Source organism: Oryctolagus cuniculus, chromosome 3, assembly GCF_051225735.1.
Source record: "Oryctolagus cuniculus isolate XC-2025 breed Fujian yellow rabbit chromosome 3, ASM5122573v1, whole genome shotgun sequence".
In the NCBI taxonomy this organism is placed as follows: Eukaryota; Metazoa; Chordata; class Mammalia; order Lagomorpha; family Leporidae; genus Oryctolagus; species Oryctolagus cuniculus.
This window is the reverse complement of record NC_142869.1, coordinates 26,980,663-26,999,271: the sequence shown is the minus strand read 5'-3', so window position 1 is coordinate 26,999,271 and position 18,609 is coordinate 26,980,663. Positions and strand designations below refer to the sequence as shown.

General features: G+C 42.0%; 1 protein-coding gene across 4 annotated transcripts in view; it reads right to left on the bottom strand.

Annotated features, from left to right (window-relative positions):
* Positions 1-13,320, bottom strand: part of ERBB4 (erb-b2 receptor tyrosine kinase 4) — a 1,252,881-nt gene extending 1,239,561 nt beyond the window's left edge. For all 4 annotated transcript variants that reach the window (XM_017343079.4, XM_008259104.5, XM_051849159.3 and 1 more), the window contains exon 1: positions 13,107-13,320. In XM_017343079.4, coding sequence (XP_017198568.1) covers positions 13,107-13,188 — 82 coding nt within the window. In that variant the 5' untranslated portion in view covers positions 13,189-13,320. The remainder of the gene's footprint in view (positions 1-13,106) is intronic.
* Between the last annotated feature and the right edge of the window lie 5,289 nt (positions 13,321-18,609).

The window sequence follows — 18,609 nt, the reverse complement described above, 5'->3', positions numbered from 1 at the left end:
GGTCCTGTCTGTTTTGTTTTGCTTTGTTTTGTTTTAAGCCACTTACTGGTTATTACAGTGGATCCTGTCCTGTTGGCTCATATGGCAGATGAATGACTTGTTCCAGAATATGATCCTACATCTACCAGATTCAAATCATGAAATTATCATAAAATAATGGGATTTCTGACTCACTCTCTAGTAGTAAAAATCCTTGAATATCAAAACCCCGCTATATATGTCCTTGAAAAAAAGATATTTTGGATAGTTTGACATATTGTATTTCCTGAAGACCTGGAACAATTGCAATGTTTTTGTTTTTCCTTTTTTCTCATTAATAAATCTACTTTCACAGTGCTCATCCTGCCAGTGAGAAACATGGTACTTACAGAAATTTATTTTTATGTAGCCTATAAATATTGAGTGAAAGCTGTTAAACCATAGGAGACAAACTTCATCTGTACCTTTCAAACAGTGACTGACTCAGTTTGTAGGAGTGAAATAGCATGTATTAGATCTAAATTTGCTAAACAAAATTAGCTGCGTGCCATTCTATTTGTCTTATCTCTTTCCCTGGCTCATGGTGTGCTAATTCTGGCCACAAGCAACAGAATAAGCTCCGAAAAAAATCATGAGTGCCCCTTTCACCAACAGTTGCATAAAATGCTTTGTCTATTTGAATTTATCTTGAATCTTTTTATACTTTCAATTTTCATCCTGTACTTAAAAGGAAGGAAAGAAAAGGGCCACTAAAGAATTATATCTGAATACCAATCACTTCAGTTTCCATTAGTTCCAAGCACGTTTTCAGAGGTTTCGATATATCACCAGGGACAATGGGCTGCTTAATTTCAAGTTAACAACTGGGAATATTAACTTTTAAGCTGCAATTTTTACATAGTAAAAGTGTGACTTGAAATACTAGTCCTTTTATTGTTTCTTAAATATGTTCATATATTACGTAAAAACATCAAAGATCTGTGCTGACTACTGATTCTAATTTGGATGTGTTGTTTCACTCACTTCTAACAATTTCTACTGTAGTTTAAATGGTCACATTTAACTGGGCCACAGGGTAAAAGTCAAAGATAGACATTTTTCCACAGTAATAGCAAAAGACTGAAAAGCCAATGAGCTTTGTTTCAAGATGCAGGTTTTCAATAATATAGCTTTTATACTAGCAAGAGTCTTTTAAATTATATCTAACTGTAGTAAACAGAATTGTCTGAGACACTATTACATGACCATTTAAAAATATGATGTCCAGAAAGTAGATGTATACCTGGATTAGTCATACCCATATCTGGAGAGAAAATATTCTGAAAATTATCTCTATATAGTACATTATTTCCAAAGATATACTGAAATATTTTACAATATGATCTTACGCTACTTAGCACTTTGCTTCTCAAAGCAATGCATTCTCCTACATTCATAATGGGCACTCACTCCATGCAATAGGAGAAAAAAAAAAAGAAATTATATAATGACACACTGAATTTACAGTTAAAGGAAGGCTAATATTACTTCTTGAAATACTTTCCAACAGACAGATTTACCATAAAGTTTTTAAAACAGCTTCTGCTTCAGAGCTTCTCTACTGCACTGATGCTTTCCAAGGCTCTGCATATAATTTGCAATTCTATTTCTATACTGTTTTCAAAAAGATTTCTCCATTTGTATAAATGCAAGTCCCAAAATAATGCATATATTCCTGCTTTAAAGTTCCCTCAGGGAGATAGGTCTTATATGATGGTTTCCTTAACATACACAATACACAGAAAGAAATCTGGAGAATACAATGGAAGAGGGTATATACAGGGTAACCTAAAGCAGAACTCCTAACAGATTTATCTAACAAACTTCTTCATGTGGCTACAGGAAAAGTAAAATAGCTGCTTCCCTCTCTCACATAGCAGGGACATATGGAATATCATGTCTTTGAGAGGCATCCTTAGCTGCTGTGCTGTGAGGAAGGCAGGCAAGAGACTGCAAAGAAAAAAACAGAGCCACCTGGCTCCCAGGACAGGGCAGAAACGCACCTTACCACAAGAAAGAACCAGTTAGACTCCACTCTTACATACTACTTGCCAGCTTAATTTCCTCATCTATAATATAGGAGCCATAATCTCTGACCCAAATGTTCTCACAAATCCTTAAAGAAAAAAGATCAGGAAAACTCAAAAATTTTCAGTCAGATGTGCTAATGTCTCTGTATCCAATTCTCTCAATAGCAGATTATTCTACAGTCAATTTTGAAAGTTATATTAACTCTTTCAGGTAATTATAAATTAATTTACAATTAGTGTACCCTAGTGCCTAGAAATATTGAGAGTTTAAGATTTGTTAACTTTAGAAAAGGTGTTTAGAAGAGCATTTTCCTTAGTAGAATATAAGTATTATAAATACTATAATCATCTCACCAACTTTCAGAATGCAGAACGAATCATATAAAACAGCAGTTAAGAGAATCCCCATCACCTCTTCTTAGTTCAGTTATGCTGCAAATGCTTCCTTTATATGGTCCTTTCAAAGTGGTAAGCTTGTGTTATCCACTTTAACACACTGAGAAATTTTATCTGTAACAAAGTTGTATTGTCGCAAATACCTGGGGATAGAATACACCAGATTCTGCCTGGAATCCTTTTTTTCATGAAATACTTGTTTACATATCTGTGAGGGCAAATATTCCTCCCAAGATTTTGTAAAATCCTTTAATAACATTTTTTTTTTTTTGACGGGCAGAGTGGACAGTGAGAGAGACAGAGAGACAGAGAGAAAGGTCTTCCTTTGCCGTTGGTTCACCCTCCAATGGCCACCGCGGCCAGCGCGCTACGGCCGGCGCACCGCGCTGATCCGATGGCAGGAGCCAGGTACTTCTCCTGGTCTCCCATGGGGTGCAGGGCCCAAGCACTTGGGCCATCCTCCACTGCACTCCCTGGCCACAGCAGAGAGCTGGCCTGGAAGAGGGGCAACCGGGACAGAATCCGGCGCCCCGACCGGGACTAGAACCCGGTGTGCCGGCGCCGCAAGGCGGAGGATTAGCCTAGTGAGCCGCGGCACCGGCCAACATTTTTACACTATGTTTCACTAGCCCCACCTATCCTTCTTTAACAGAAAAGTTGGCAACCTGAGCTTCTTATAGCACCTCCTCAGTTCCTTACATGGTCATGAAATACACTGGTGCGTCAGCCAACACTTAACGCTTAAACTGATTAAAACTTTAAGATTGGGGGTAAGAAATAGCAATACAATGGCCATGAGACATCAAAACAGTGGACTATAAAACAGTTATATGTTTAAGAATGGTATTCACATATATTTAGCTTGCCAAAATCAAATCAATTGAAATGCTTTGTAGCATAGTATGAGCAGACTCTAAAAATGGGCACAGGGACAAATGGTATAGTGTTGAAAACACCCCATTTGGAGAAATACCCTAGGAAGCTCAAGAAAACAACCAAAGAAATTCCCAGGGTAAACATGCCTAACATCTATTATTAAGAATTCTGTAATTATGTTTTTAGAACACTTACTTTGTGCACTATATGGTTTAATTACAAATAATAACCATTCATGAATGAGCTTAAAATTGTTCCAGCAAATGCATGCTATTCTTTCATTAAAAATATTTTTAAAGTACTTACTATGTATGTAGTATCATATTAGTCTCTGCGGGGAATAAAACCTCTTCTACTTAGAAAGATAAAACTACAGAATGTTTTAGATTAAATAATGATATTGACAAGGACTGTAGGCTGGGTAGTCAGTGAAGATGTAATGAGGAGGTATACTGTAAAGTTAAAGCTTAAAAGATTCAAAAGTTCAGGCACCAGCATTGTGGCATGGCAGGTAAAGTGCTTACCTGCGACCTAGGCATCCCATATAGGCGCTGGATCAAGTCCTGGCTGCTACACTCCCAATCCAGCTCCCTGCTAATGTGTCTAGGAAAGCAATGGAGCATGGCCCAAGTACTAGGGCCCTTGCACCCATGTGGAAGACCTGAAAGAAGCTCCTGGCTCCTGACTGAGGTCTGAACTAGCCCTGGCCACTGCCGCCATTTGAGGAGTGAAACAGCAGGTAGAAGATCTTTATCTCTTCCTATCTCTCTCTTGTAACTGTATTTCCAATAAATAAATAAATATTTTGAAAAGATTCAAAAGTTTGGTGGGGCAGAGGCAACAAAAAAGGGCCAAGAATTCCAGGGAAAGGGGTCAGCAAAAGTAAACACAATGAACAAGCATGGTCAGGGAACTCTGTCTAGGTCAGCCTGGTTCTTAGATACAATATATCTTAAGAAATCCTAAAACAGGATTAAGGAAACTGAAGAGTATTTTAGCAGGCTTTAAATTTTGCAGTGGTGATCACTGAAGGTTTCAGAACAAAAACAAAGATAATGAAAGTATTATTTTAGAAAAGGTCATCTGGTGGCAACAGGAAGGATTTGGGATATGAACATGTGGAAAGACGAGACCCATAGAGAGGATCTTGCAATAGCCCTTCTGGGCTTTTTAAGGACTACATGATTTCACAGAAATTTTTAATTTTAATAAGCCATGCAGTCAATTTTCCTTAAAAGAAACTTATTTAATTGTTCTAGTTCCAGACAAAATGACTAAAGGAATTCTTCAAACCAAAAGTATATGTCTATGCCGGCGCCCTGGCTCAATAGGCTAATCCTCCGCCTGCGGAGGCACCCCAGGGTTCTAGTCCTGGTGAGGCACCCCGGGGTTCTAGTCCTGGTTGGGGCGCCGGGTTCTGTCCCGGTTGCTCCTCTTCCAGTCCAGCTCCCTGCTGTGGCCGGGGAAGGCAGTGGAAGATGGCCCAGGTGCTTGGGCCCTGCACCCGCATGGGAGACCAAGAGGAAGCACCTGGCTCCTGGCTTCAGATCGGCGCAGTGCGCCATCCGTAGCAGCTATTTGGGGGGTGAACCAACGGAGGGAAGACTTTTCTCTGTCTCTCTCTCTCTCTCTCACTGTCTAATGCTGCCTGTCCAAAAAAAAAAAAAAAAGTATATGTCTAAAAGAAATATTATTCTGTTTTATTTTTATTTGGCTCCCATAGGCCCCAATAGAAAGAAATTCATATTCTTTGAGCCTACAGGGAAGAATAGCAAATACTGACAAAGAAAGATTTTAGTAAAAGGAGAGTTTGCCTAGAGCAAAACAGTCACTGTCACCCATGACCTCTATTAGGTATACCCCTGCTAGTGATAGGGATCCATCCTGAAACAGAGGACTGCATAACTTAACTGCTCAAGCTGCAGCCATACTAGATACAGACACAGAACTTAGATAATCTGTCACCATGTTTTATCAGCCAAGAGACACCCTCAGCAGGAGAGAGAAGACTAGCAGATATGTTTTTAAAAAGCAGGTTTATGATCCCTGCTTGTAACCTAAAGGCTTAATATTTCAATATCCACTTGAACCAGTGAATGTGGGACCAGATATAATATCAGAAGAGTCGTAAAGCTTATCAGGTGAAACTGATTGTTTACAAGTCTGATCTGTTTGGAAAATAAACAAATGCTTATTACACCATTCATTTTCTTTTCTTTAAATACTTTTATATTCCAGGTGAAATAAATAGAAATATTCACATAACCCTGATTCCGATTAACTCCTGGATTCAGAAACTGAGTCTTGAGCATTCTTATTGGTGTTTAGTATGCTTTGGTAACTCCCACAATATTGGAAATAATGTGATTGACAGAAATCGTGCTGAGCTACACCCCAAGGGAGAGTTTTTAATGATGTTTCATAGAAAGTTCCACAGTGTCTATGTTAATCTTTTGTTACAAGGGTCCATTTTCATTTCTAATTCCTAAATGAGTTTCAAATCTCCCTTCTGTCACTAGGGCCCACGAGAATGCTGAGCATGCCCAAGAAAGCTCAGGGGCTTGAGAGAAGTCACCCACAACCAAAGTCAAGGTTATATCAACAACACTGCAGTCATGAAGGCCCAAAGAAGCAGCCTGCAGAAGCCTTCTAAAGGCAGGGAAACGTGCCATAACAATGAATGCATAATAACTTAGTAATTAGTTTTACTCATGCATTTGTTCAAAGAACACACCTACATCTTTGTCTGGGCCTGGAGAAAAAAAGGTGGGGTTGGGAGAGACTCAGCAAAGACAGTGGATACAGTAAAGAACCTTGGGTTGGATGATGGACCTGGAAAAGTCTGGAATATCACTCGGATTGTGGGACTCTACCAACTAACTAGTGATAAGGAACCCAGTGCTTACCCTTTACAATCTATTTTATTTAAACATGTATGCTACTTATTTCAGAGTGGAGAAATAACCATTCTCTACTGATTGGTCATCTGTATAAAGTGACAGGTATAAATTCTAGAAATTACTATGATATACAGAGACTTAAGGTGGGCTGCTCCTTTTGTGACTTTTAGAGTCAAAATCCTATATTCAGAATAGGCCAAATCAGGTAAAAAGATCCTTCTACTATCTTAACAAAGTTGCTTCACTTCTTAAAACTTCATATACCATAAGTTACAATTAATGAATTCATCTTAAATATAAAGATGACAATGACAATCCCATGGACTTCCCATTGAAAGGTATTATACAGCACAATAATTAGCACCATTTCTTTTCACTTCAGTTTTTGCAGTTCTCTTTTAAAACAACGAACTTTAATTAATGTATTCTTCCTGATTTAAGTGTCTGAGTTTTCAAGTAGTTTGTGTGTTACAGTAAATGACACTGGTGTGAGAAGCTGCCACTAACTTATCACTGGTACTCCAAGTTTCTCACTTTAAAAATGAGATGACTGGACTCCATCAGTATTTTCCAAACAGTGTAGACTTCTGTGAAGCCAGCACAGAGGAATAGATGGGAAAGTGGAAAGAAAAGGAAGGAGAAGTGGAAGGTGAAATTCAGGGGACCACAAAGCTGACTGCTCAACGTACCTTTAACAAAAGCAGCTATTTCTTTGATTCCTAATATGTTTACATATCAGAGCTACATATATGAATTCACTTGAAAATCAAAGGTACACTTAAAAAAATTTACACTGCTTAAAAACAAATGCATTTTTCTAAAAAGCTTAAACATAGCTTTTCCTTCTGATTTGTTGAAAACATTCATGATGTTAATAAAATATCACATTTAGCTACACTAATACAGGTGAAAAAATTGAGACACAGGCAAGGAATCTAACCCAAGATCACACAGCAAATTATTGTATCAGGACCAGAATCTCTAACTTTCATTTTAGTGTTTTATTCTCCAGCATCACACAACAGCAGGGCTGCTGCTGTGCTACCCACAGCTCAGGCATGAACCATTCCTATTAAATTCTGTGTGGCTGCTGCCCCCTGGAGTTGTGCAAAGTGATGGGACTACAGAACAAATACAGATTCAAAATGAAAATAAGTATAAAACAATTACTACATGCTCACAGCTATTCTTTAAGAATTAGGCCCCAAAACTCACATATATTCTATCTCTGTACTGCAAAAGTAAGATAGCTCTCTTCATCTTGATAAGTAAGTACAAACAGAAAGCACCAGTTTAGGAAACAGATATACAAACAAGAAAGAGGCTATAAAGAATTATTAAAGCAATGGAAAATAGGTCATTTTAATGAATGTGTCAGAATTACCAACAACTCAAAAAATAAACATATGCAATGAAATCTAAAGCGATCCCAAGCAATTCTGAAAAGCAATATTTTTGGGGAAATGGCTTTCAAACACAAATGCTATAGAGTCCATATCTCTATTTCATTAGACAGGTTCTCTTCTGTCACCGATAGCCTGCTAAGAAGTTTATTTGTTTACTAACATATGTGCACATGTTCTAAATTACATATGCAATCTGAATTGCATATACAAAAACAATAAACTTTTTACTGGAATGTATCTTGCTATTACAGAAGACTTTAAAGTCATTTTTCAGAAAACTGTTATACTGTAGAGAAACAGTACATTCCTTGCATCCCTCCCCACCCCCAAACCCCCAGGCAGATAAGCCAACTCCCAAGAGATGAAGTGAGTTGCTCAAGGGATTGACATGGGACTGGAGTAACTGTCCCTAGAATATAGAAATTCTGATTTTAACCATATGGCTATTTCCTGAGTTAACACTTAACAACAAAATAGGCAGTTCAAGTCTTCAAATTTATGAAGAGCTATAGTTTTAGGAAATAATGATCTAGGATTTTTTTCTAAAAAAGGAAAATCAAAGGAATCCTTTTCATTATAAACTGTTAATTGCTATATCAGAAATCATGAAAAGCAAGGTTTTACTCGACAGTTCAATATTTATAGTACCTCAAAAAAAAAAAGTATTAGATAGAAGATGCAATTTGGTTCCAGATGGTGAAATGTTAATATAATAGAACATCTCTAAAATGATATAACCTGGAGAAAAGTAGGTAATATGATTAAATTCTACCCTACATAGTATTCTCAGTAGATCACTGTAAAAGATAACAGCAAGATATGGTTGGTAATTAATTTCTATAGTACAGCTCTGGACTTAAACATGTATAAGCTAAATTCAATGTAAATATTTACATCTCCGTAAATCAGTATCTCTCAAAAGGATGAAATCTAACATAGTAAATGCCAACAAGTTTGGTGTAACAGAATATATCCTTTTTGATCCTTTGCTTCACCTACGTTTTAGGCACTTAGAGATTACATATGGATTTTCAGTAGTAGCAGAACACTGTAATAAAGCCAAAACATATTGTTATTTTTAAAATACATGATAAGTTTTCTTAATACCTACCTTAATATAATGAAAAAAATGACACTGCTTTAAAGCACTGCAATCTTTAAGGCATCCTAATTCAATTTATTGTCTAAAAATGTATACCTTACATAGATGTTTAGACTCAAGGTGGCTTGAATCACCAAGCATCAAAGATTGCTTAGAAAAAGCACAATTCCTTGCATCACAAGCATTGTTAAATGGCAGTAGACAACCTTCCTTCCTTAGTCAAGAAAGGAAATGAGGAAGAGGGAAAGGGAAGAAGGGACTTCTCTGTGGAAAGATTTGGCCTTGGAGTCAGGGCTTTTGAGATGTGCTAGTGATCTTGGATCGATGCCTTTTTATTTTCTTTCAGGAATAAATCTGAGCAATGGAATGGCTTGTGATTGTCCAGCCAACCAGCCATATCAGATTTATCAGAAAGAAAGAATGAAAACTGGCTCAGAGGACTCCTGCAGTGGCTGAGTGGCAGGTTGCTGGGAAAAACACACATGAAAAAGAATACACTTAGTGGTAGAAGAGAAAATATATACTCACACGTGTAAACTCAATAAACAGTAAGATGTAAAGAAAGAATCTATAGTAATGGAAAGGGTGAATGCATAAGACAGATGATAAATAGTACTTCTATTTAAGAACTGAAATGATGAAAGCTCATGAATACTAAATATTTGAATCCACTTTCAGGAGGAAATATGATTTTCCATTAAATGAGTGCAAACTCTAAAAATTAGCCAATGCCAACTTACTGTGTTTGGGTTAGAATAAAAAATACATAAATCTTCCATGAAGTGCAAGCCCTGGTAAATATTCTAATGTAATTTCTTAATCATGACAGATTTCCAATGACTAAATGAAAATATATATATAAAGCAGTAAGTACCTTGATTTTCAACAAAATTTGACTTACTCTGCATGCATAATTAAAATACATAAAGGTAGCTGAGGTTAAAAAGAAAAAAAGGCAATCTGACACAACCAGAGTCCTTCCATTTCACCAGAAAAGAACTCAGTTATTCTCAAGTGAGTTTCAGTTAATAGTACACAAGTCTATTAATTTATTTACAAATAATGAGAAAAAATCTTCCTCTAAAAATGCCCCACTCTACATATATAAGAATTTCAAAATTAAAAGAAAAAAGGGAAACAGTGCACCTATGGGTGTGCTTGCAGTACATGTAAGAAAGAATACTAACACTTTCTTGAAAATGCATTTAACACTTCTTTCATTATTTAACTAAGTTCTATTAATATTTTTCTCCTCAAATGTAAAAAAAGCTAAGTTTCAAAAAATAATTACATATTGTAATATGTAGGAAAGACATGTACTTTTACAGAATGAAAAGCGGGGCTAAGTTACTTGCAAACAAGAAATGGGAACTGAACTTGTTTATCACATATCTATTAAGGTATGTGAAAGTGCCACTTCAATATTTCTATATAATACTATAAAATTTATTTCAATACAAGGGGAATGTTGATAATTATTGATTAAATGAGGAAGATGGAAATTTCAGAATTATTCCTTTAGGTGGCAAAGGTTTCATAATTGCCGCTCATAGGGTCCTTGGCTGTAATATTTCAGAAAAAAAGTGAATCACTGGAAATGAGACGTCCTTCAGAATTACTAGAAAATTCTCTTTACAACTGATTTTTTTTCAAGAGGGAACAAAACAGGTCTCCTTACATTATAAATATTTTTAAGAAATATCTTAAAGATCTATTCACCAGAATCCTTCACCCTATATTTTTATTCTGTTCACATAGAGCAGTAAATAAGGTGCATTCCTTCTGCTTCTTAAGAAATTAGCATTTCAAAATATGCCACTTTCCCCTGAACTCCAAGCGTGTCTAATAATGCGAGAAGCAGATTGTCTTCCCTCGTTTCCTTAATTTGTTTCATCTAAAAGCAATTCACTCAACATCTTGTCGCCCTCTGGCAGCTTAGTTTACTTATCCGCACTTAATTTCTCATTTGGACCAAAACAAACTCTTCCAAACTGCTACTGACTGCTAACCGCGAGAGAGGAGAGGCGCGCAATACGTATTTACTTGAGAACACGTAACCACACACATGCATAGCCACAAACACACAGCCTCACTCACACCCAGTCACTTGTTTTCACAATAACGCTGCATTCAAACCAGCTGAACTTTTCCTGTCAGGTGCGGTGGGGCAAAAGGGGGGGGGGGGGAGTCCCCAGGGGAGTTTGCAGTTTCCAGTGGGTCACCTTAGTATGAGTGTTGCAATTATACCAGGGATGCACCCAAGAGCTTTTCTTTGTGCGGCCCTTTCATCTGGATCACTTTGTGTTCTGAACAAGTGAGGCTCTCCTTTGTGCCCCCAGAATTTCAAGTACAGAGTCACACTCGGAACAACAATGGCACGCTAATCCTCGCGCTCTAAATGGGCTCACTTGTGGGTCTGACAATTCGCCCAGGGAAAGGAGAAGAGACGAGCGAGGGCAAGAGCTGGTGTCGCCTGAGACGAGGAAGAGGACAGCTGCAGAACTAATTTGGATTACATTCCTTGCAGAAATTCTGAAAAGGGCTTTTCGGAATAGCTCAGCCCCGCGCCGCACAGTTAATACCAAATTGCTGCGTACCGGGAGCGGGTCCTCCAGCGGCAGAGGCTGAACCAGACAGCCCCCAGTAGGTCGCCTCCTAGAAATTCCTCCCGCCTCAGCCTGCCTGTCGGTCGCAACTGTTTTTGAATGGGTCAATGTGCATAATCAACCCATTGAGGGAAAATATGAAGGGACTGGGAGTGGGGAGGCAGATAAAAAGGGATGTATCTAAGAGGCCGCTTGGAATCTCGAGACGGTGCAATTCCCGAGGTGGCTGGAGCGCGGGACCTGGTATGCATGAAGAATTTCGGAGTAATTGGGAGGGTGCAAACGGCGCACATGTGCCAGGCGAAGGTCATTCTGAAAGGCTCCATGATTGGAACTTGTTATTTACTAGGCAGCGAGGGGGAGGCGGGGGCGGAGCGGGGAAACTACCGCGAGCCGCCGTTCTCTTGGCGAGGTCAGGAGGACACCCTCCGGAGGCCTAAAGCTCGCCCTATCGCCACTCCCAGGGGCTTTATCTCCTCAAGCTGCCTCCCACGCTCTCGCCAGCAACCCCAAACGGCTCCGGAAATCTCCCCCGGGCTCTCCAGAGGCCACCACCACCACCACCCCCCACCTTGGCCGCGTCAGACACCGGTTCTCCTCATTCCTTTCCAGTCCCCAGGTCATCCCCAGGAAACTCCCAGTGTTGGAAACTTAGAGCTCCCCTGTCCCTGCAGGTGCTGCTGTCATTAGCCCTGCCCGCTGCGGCGCGCCAGCCCCCTGCGCGGCCCCTCGGGGTCAATTAGCCCTTTGCCTGTCCAGGTACCTGGGGCTCAAGCTCTCCAGCAAACACTGACCGCGCCCGGGAGCGCAGCCGCCGCGCCCGCCTCGGGTTAAATCAATTCGCGCGACCGGCAGGCTCCGCAGCCCGGCCGGGCAGTAAACAGAGAAGTTGGAGGGAGTCCGGCCAATAGCAAGTTGAACTACAGGAAGAACTCCTCCCGGAGCCAAACACAGCCACCGACGGGAAGGCCGGGCTCCTAGCTCAACGTGCCAAGCCTCTTTTAATTTTTTTTAATAGGACAGGCATGCAAGCAAGCACCCCTCGAGTCAATGGGGCGAGGGACTCCGGGACGCCAGCCGAGGAGGCTGGCAGTTCCAGGCCCGGGCCGAGGCACGCCCGCCCGCCGCGCTCTCCAGGCTGCCCAGGCTGGGCTCCAGTCGTGCCTGACCCCGCAAACCTCGGGCGACTGGGGGCGCAGCGGCCACAGGGAGCACACACAGGTGCACAGCCTGGTTCTCGGAGCTGCACGCTCCACAGCCCGCGGGCTGCGGAGCAGCCCGGCCAGCACCACCCCGGGACCCCAGCCCTGCCCAGGCTCCTGCGGTGCGCCTTCCTTTGCGGCTTGTTGCCTTGAGGGCACAGAGTCCGAGACCGGAGGGCTCCTCTGGCTGAGGGTCTGGGTCTCCCGCGTCCGAACAACAGGCGCGACTAGCAGCGAGCCCGCTTAGGCACAGGGAAAACACGCGAGGGAGAAAGAAGGTGGCTTAAGGAGAGAGGGGGGGAAAGGGTCATGGGGTGCAGAGTAATTTTTCACGATAAATAAAACACTTGCGCGCCCGCGCACATACACACAGGGTAAGTTTAGGATGGAGAAAGAAAGGGGTGACCGGGAGCCGGTGCCAGAGGCCCCAGTCCAGGGGTCCCTCCGCGCCTGGGGGCGAGCCGGGGTCGGGGTGGGCAAAGACGGCAGGGGAGCCACCGAGGCAGCCTAGCCGGCGGCGGCGGCGGCGACAGGTTCAACTGCTGGAGCGCGAGAAGGAGCGCGACCCACCTGACTGAGAAGCGCCGGGCTGGACGGTCCCCGCCGCCACGAGAAGGCTCACCCAGACCCACAGTCCTGTCGCCAGCTTCATTTTTTGGAAGTCTCAGGTCCCGTGCTGACAATTACATGTCCAACTGGCATAGCCCCTTTCGGGCACGCGGAGGAGATTCCCCCAGTCCGACGCGAGTGGGGGCGCGAGGGGGCGGGCGCGGCGCGCGCGGTCCAGCGGCTCCCCAGCGCGGGCGACCGAGTCCGCGCCCGCGGGCCCAGGGCCGGGCCGGCCGTAGAGGAGTGGGCGTCGCGGAGCGCGCCGGGGAGCGCTCCCGGGTGGCGCGGGCTGCTCCGGGCGGACTGTGCAGCTATTTTCCCCGTGGGAGCTTCGCGCTCTCGCTCTCTCTTCACTTTCTCTCTCTCACTGGTTGGTCAACAATAAAAAGGAAGGGGAGAGAAAGGTTTCCAAAAAAAGTTGATTGCAAAGAGGCGGTAGGTTTCCGGCCTCTCCCCCCCCAAGCCGGGCTATGTTCGGCTCCCTTTTCAGTTTCCTTGCACCTCCAGTCCAAATCGGGAGGCGGGGGGAGCTGCTGGCGTCTCCCCCGATCCTGTCCTTGTTCCTGTCAGCTTTCCTCACACTTGTCCAGCGGCTGCGGTAATTAAAGCTCCGAGCGTCATTTCCAACGCTCCGCGGTCTCCAGCTGCAGCCCCACAGAGAAATTAATAAGACTCCGAAATAAATAAAAAAAAGGTGGGGGGCGGTGGGGACGGTGGGGGGGGGGGGGATAAAACAACCCTCCACGCAACCAGGCAAGCTCGGCTCAGCGGCACAAACCCCGCCCCTGCTCTGACCCAGCTGGCCACGCCCTTCCCCCCCCCCAAAAAGGGAGATCTTATTGGCTCAGCCACTCCCCAAAATCCTCAGCCTCCAGAGTTGGGAAAACACCTGTCAGAGAGAGGCAACGGGGAGGTGGGGGCGGGGAGGCTGGATTTAAAGGGCTCACCCGAATCCGTGGACCGAAACACTCTCCTTCCCGCCCCGGCGGAGGACGGGACAGCTGGCCCGCGAGGGGACAGACCACCGTTAGGATGCTTAGAGGACAGATTTTTTTTTTTTCTCCATTGCCCCACAGTGCTCATCCACAGACAGAACTTTCTTCAGTAAAAGGATGTGCAAACCCTCCCCCCCCCCCAAAAAAAAAAAAAACAGTCATGCTCCACGCTTAGAAGGTAATTTACAGGAGAGTTCGGTAACTGGTAGCCCCAGCACACCAGGTCGTCCTCCGCGGTAATCATCCCCCTTCCCCAGTTACACCCGGCCAAACGGGAAGACTCTGAACCAAACTAAAAATCTGCATTGGCAGAACCACATCATTGACTTTCAGATTCTCATGGGCCATGCTGCCTTTTCTCTGGACCACTTGTCTGGGGTTCATTCTCTCTAGGCACATTCTAGCCCAACTGCTAATTTGCTTTTAAAGGGCTCAAAAACGTTCCAAGCCTGAACTGTTGGGTCTGAAAGAATTTAAGGCGGCCATGTCAGAATGTAATGGACCTCAAATGATGAGGTTTATTCTAGTAGTAGACGCAGCTGGAGACACTTCCGTGTTCTCTGCCAGTTAGGCTCCCTAATCCCCGGGTCACTGGTAGCTTTGGGATTCTCTGAGAGGTTTCTGAATCTAATTACTATATCCTGGAATTGGAGACTCTCCACGTACATACCCCATACCTCTTACAGCTCTGAAACTACCCAGGACAGGAGCCAAAATCTCCTGGGGTTAGTAGGTTATGGGTTTGCTATTTGCGCAGGCATACTACGTACTAATCATTTTCCTTTTTTGGTTTCTCTACAAATAGGAAATATATAAATAAAAAGTACCTGGGAACTTAAAAATCAAACCACCCTGTATCTTCTGTCATCAACTGGGACCTTCCCTTTTCTCTCCCACATCTTTTATCTCTAGCCCTGTCCCTTAAGAATCTCCCTGGAACAGATAGGAAGAGCAGAAGCCTGGAGTTTCTCTTTCCTACGCACCCCCCCCCCCAAAAAAAAGCTTCTCTCTCTTTCCTAGGCCCAGCAAAGAGACAAAACAAGCTGAGCATGCTTTTTTACCCAAAAGCAGCCTAGGGCAGGGAGAAACCAAGCCTAGAGCAGATGATGGCGACTAACCAGAATGGAACTGATTGTGCAGAACTGTGTACATGGCCCTTTGGGGGTTATCTTTACTCCTATTTTTATCAACCTCCCTCTCTTTTTTCTTTCATTCAATGCCTTCCCATACACTTTTCCTTAAGTCCTCTTCAGTTCCTCATGATGACTCTTGGGCCCTCTCCAGACATCTCTCATAAACACTACTCCTTAAAATTTCCATTGTGTCCCTAGAATAACAATTTAAGCGACAAAACCATAAATAAGAAATTTCTTGATTTTGGAAAAGTATCTCTATATATATATTTTTAAAAATATGACTTCTTATTTCTAATTATGTCTCAAGAAATGAAGAAATAAAAATAAATGGCCTGGATTTTTTTTATTTGTGTACATTGTTACAGCTTTTACTCAAACACCAATTCTATAGCTCTTCTCTAGTGGAAATTCTCATATATACACTGCTCTCACTCATTGCTTCTAGAAAAATTCTTGGGAAAATAATTTTTCAATTAATATTCATTGGTTTAAGAAAACACCCCGCGTTATAGTTGTGGGTACTAGACAGCCATACATAGTGTCTACTAATTAAATTACTCAACACACCCACAAATTTCTTCTAATACTCATTCTGCCTTGATGCCCATTTTCCTGGCTCTTACTAAAATAATGATTGGTATCTGGCCAAACGTGGGTAGCTGAGCAGCAGACTCTAAAATGAACTAACACCAGAATTCTAATCCACAGAAGCATCCTGTATTTCATTGTGATTGTCTACCAATCAGAATCGAGCTCACATAATTTAGATAGAAGACCTTGAGCTGTAGAGAGTAAGGTGGTACCCTGTGTAAACAAGCCAGCAGATTGAGAAAACAGAAGTCATGAGACAGAGTCAAGAATTTGCTCTTTCTATGTCGACTCTCATTTGTTTTCCATGTCAACTGAGTCATCATAAGAAAGGAACATCAGAGTAGGGAACATTTTCTACCTTATGTGGGAAAGAAATTCTAACTGGACTCCCAAAGGCAGAGCTAGATCTCTGTATTTTTCACTTTCCTGTGTACTTTATAAGACATCTTTAGTAGTTAATTAAAATGTATTACTGTGACTTGCAACCTGAAAAAAACTGACCAGCCCCATATATTATTTAGCATATCATCGTGAATTATCTGCTGACCCACGCCTTTTCTAAGAAGTGCCCTTCCCTCAGTTCTACATTTTAAAATTGATCTGCTTCCATGTTATAACAACCTCTACCCCTTGGCTGTAAGTTGGATTACTCCAACTACAATATTAGATCAAAATGCTTTAATCACTATTAACTGGATGAAACATAATCACTCCCACTGAATCCTTCCCTGGGATTTTTGCACATGAGAAAGAAAAGTTTATATTCAGTCTTCCACTGGTAATTTTTGAGTTCTGAGATTCCAGAGTAGGCCTATTGTATGTTTTTTTTTGCACTATTGTCTGTTAACCTATATAAGCAACAGGGGTGGGGGGCATGGTCATGTGCAAATGCTTGTGGATGTATGTGGACACATATGTGGCTACTGGTAGATGTGTGACTTTAGGTGGATGTGTGGATATATAAAGATGTCCCTGTGTGTATATCCGACTGGCGCCATAGACAGAAAGGCAGATATCTCTTGTGCCCCGCTCCCCCTAGAGTCAGGGACAACTGGCTGCTGCTTGTACATTTCTCACCGCCACTCTGAGTAAAGGAGACAAAACCCCACAAAAGACTCCAAGTTGTTCTCTGACCTGTCAGAATCTGGATATGCTTATCCTGTGCCCTAAGTCCCAGACATATACCAAGCTGTACTGAAAATGAATGAAGCTGCCATTTGAAAAGAGAAAAAGCCCAGATGTGTGTTCAGAGTATTCATGCTCTGTGACTTATTTGGTCATAACCCCCTTTTTCCCAAGGTGGCTCAGTTTTCATTTTTGTTACCAGAAAGCAGAACAGTATGAAATGGGGGAAGAACGTCTCCAACTTGATTGAGATCATGTAAGTCATCATGCACCTTGAGGAATATTTCTTGACATACCCTATATTGTTCAGTTCCCCTTCCCAGTCTCTCATTTTATCTCTTGATTGAAGCCATTGCCACAAACAGAAATATCTTTGTTCTGTGTTGCTTTCCCACATCTCTTTCAGCACTTCATTTCTTCCATTACTAATATAATTGAAGGACAGTCTTGGCCTAATGATGACAGAATGCCGCTGGTGAAGAGAAGGAACGCATTGAAATCAGAGTTCATGGTTGACTTAGATTCCTAAGTTTGTCCCAAAGTCAGAGTTCACTTCAATCTTCTTATTGTGTCTAAGACCTCCCTAAAAGTCAGATTAGTGCTTGGAGCTTAAGATATTCTGCCATGGGCCATTAATATAAATTTGGAACAAATATCAAGTAAGAAAAGAAAATGAAGCTGTATCATAAATCAATTACCTTCTCCAGAAAATTCAAAAATAAATACAGAATTCTAATTTTATCTCCTGTCCATCATCATCTTACCATAATTCTAAGTTACCTTGTGATCATGAGCAACTCACTTCATATACCTGTGCCCCTTTCCTCATTTGAAAAGGGATGGTTACATCCCAAATTTAAGACTTTATAAATGCACAATTTACCACCTACCTACTACATACAAGTCATAATTGCCACATAATTTAATTCTCTCTTACATTTCTTCTTTTCCTCCACTAACGCACACACATCCTATCCCTCTTGGCCACAAGCACAGATAAATCTTAAACTGCTGGTCTTAAGTCATGTCACACCGCTATAAAAAATACCACAGACTTGGGGTTTAAACAGCAAACATTTATTTTTCACAGTCTGGAGACAGAAAAATCCAAGATCAATTTGCCAACAAGTTTGGTTCCTAGTGAGGGGCTGACTTCTGGTTTACTGATGGAGTCCTTCTTGTTATAATATCCTCAAATGACAGAGAGACACAAAGAGAGAGACGGTGAGGGTGAGAGGGGGAGAGAGAAAGAGAGAGAGAGAGAGTGCACTTGTCTGTTCTTCTAAGGGCACTAATCCAGTTCATTAGGCCTCCACCCTTATGACCTAATTACCTCCCAAAGAATCTCACATCCAAGAATTAGATGTGAATTTTGGAGTTCACATTCAGTCCACAGCACTGCCTTGGGAAAATACCCAGATAAGCTCACTATTATGCTACTATGAAAGACTCTCCTATCTTCTCTATTATTCAAAACAAGGAGAAAATGTGGTAAGTACCCATCAGTTTCAGTATTATGATGATCAAACAGATGAGACATAATGCTTACAAATTTTGCTTATTATTTAGCTTAGAACTTGAAACAAGCTTTCAACCCTCTCACTTCTGCAATTCTCT